Source organism: Micropterus dolomieu, unplaced genomic scaffold, assembly GCF_021292245.1.
Source record: "Micropterus dolomieu isolate WLL.071019.BEF.003 ecotype Adirondacks unplaced genomic scaffold, ASM2129224v1 contig_13139, whole genome shotgun sequence".
NCBI lineage: Eukaryota > Metazoa > Chordata > Actinopteri > Centrarchiformes > Centrarchidae > Micropterus > Micropterus dolomieu.
In genome coordinates this window covers 4826-6198 of record NW_025742125.1, presented here as the reverse complement: position 1 = coordinate 6198, position 1373 = coordinate 4826, and the positions used below count along the sequence as shown (strand labels likewise).

At 42.6% G+C, this 1373-nt stretch overlaps 1 protein-coding gene across 1 annotated transcript in view; it reads left to right on the top strand.

Annotated features, from left to right (window-relative positions):
• Positions 1 to 771: 771 nt before the first annotated feature.
• Positions 772 to 1373, top strand: part of LOC123966314 (sterile alpha motif domain-containing protein 9-like) — a gene marked incomplete at its 3' end in the record, with an annotated part of 3497 nt that continues 2895 nt past the window's right edge. Inside the window, exon 1 of the mRNA XM_046042498.1 lies at positions 772 to 1370. Within this exon, the coding sequence (XP_045898454.1) occupies positions 793 to 1370 (578 nt within the window). The remainder of the gene's footprint in view (positions 1371 to 1373) is intronic.

Sequence of the window (1373 nt, the reverse complement as noted above, 5' to 3'; positions counted from 1 at the left end):
TAAAATCTTCCACCGCCCATTCAAACTGAGGCGCCCAAGCCTTTCGGTCCAGAAAATCAGCCAATGTTGTTGGGGGAGTCTTCTTTCTAGGAGCCATATTGCAATAGGATCTATAATTATACGTCGTTTTGGAGTCATTACTCCCAATTGATTACCTGTGACGTGCATGATTGTTATGCTGCAAAGAGAGAGATGTATATAACTGACTGCTAAAGCCACTCCCAAACATCCGCTTTTAGAGGATTCTTTTTTTTGCGTGCACGCCTGTTACACGCATCTTGCGTTTTTTGCGTGCACGTTTGCGGAAACACGTATTGCTGGCCTTTATATACTACTGTGCAGCAATGGCAAATAATTTACATGGCTCACAGGTCAGGTAGGAGGGATATAATTCTAATATATTTATTTAACTAATAATTGAAATGGTTGTCCTCTTGGTTAAATACAAGATTGTAACATCTCCTTGTAGCTTTAATTCACTGGAAAACATTTGAATGTAATAGTGTAATGATTTGCTGATTCCGACTGATACATACATAAAAGTCTGAGTAAGGGGAGCACTGGCTCTTTTTTTCCCCACCTCAAGCACTGATTAAAAGCCATTTATAAGAGGACTGAGCAACAAGGACCGCCTTGTGCAGCCAGCACTGCAAGTGCAAAGAGGAAGTGAAGGGATTGCCGTTGTGCTTCTTAGAATGTGTTACCACCACTGCCCATTAATACAATCTAAGATAACCAATGTTTGATTTCACCTTTTTCACATGTAGGGGTTCACACCACTGAAGGTCTGAAATGGCCAGCAGACCAGCCCTGTCCACTGCCACAGGTGGAAATATTTGCGTGGGACATCAAATTAGAGATAGCCTTTCCTTGTTGGATGTTCTTTATGCAAATCAGTTTGAAGAAGAGTTTATAGATCCAGATGTTGTTGAGCAGACGGAGGAAAACTTTTACAGAGGCGCCCCACCCAAATGGTTAAACTTTCACTTAAGTGGACTGGCAAAGTCAGATGGCACTGGAACTTCTTTTATCAAACGAGATGGATACGATACACTTGTGCAACAAATTCGCCAAAGAAGAAAACTCCCTGGAACATCAACTGTTAAACTGTTCCACCAGCCAGGATGTGGGGGAACCACATTGGCCATGCAGGTGTTGTGGGACTTGCGGAAAACCTTCAGGTGTGCTGCTTTAACAGGCTCAACCTCAAACATCACAAATGTTGCAAGGGAGGTGGTCCACCTTTTCACAGCTGGCAGTCGAGGCGACCAGAATACTGTGCTGCTGTTTCTGAATGATGAGTTAATTTTGGATGATCTCCAAGATAACATTATGATGAAGATTGCTGAACAGGAGATAGATGTTGATATGCC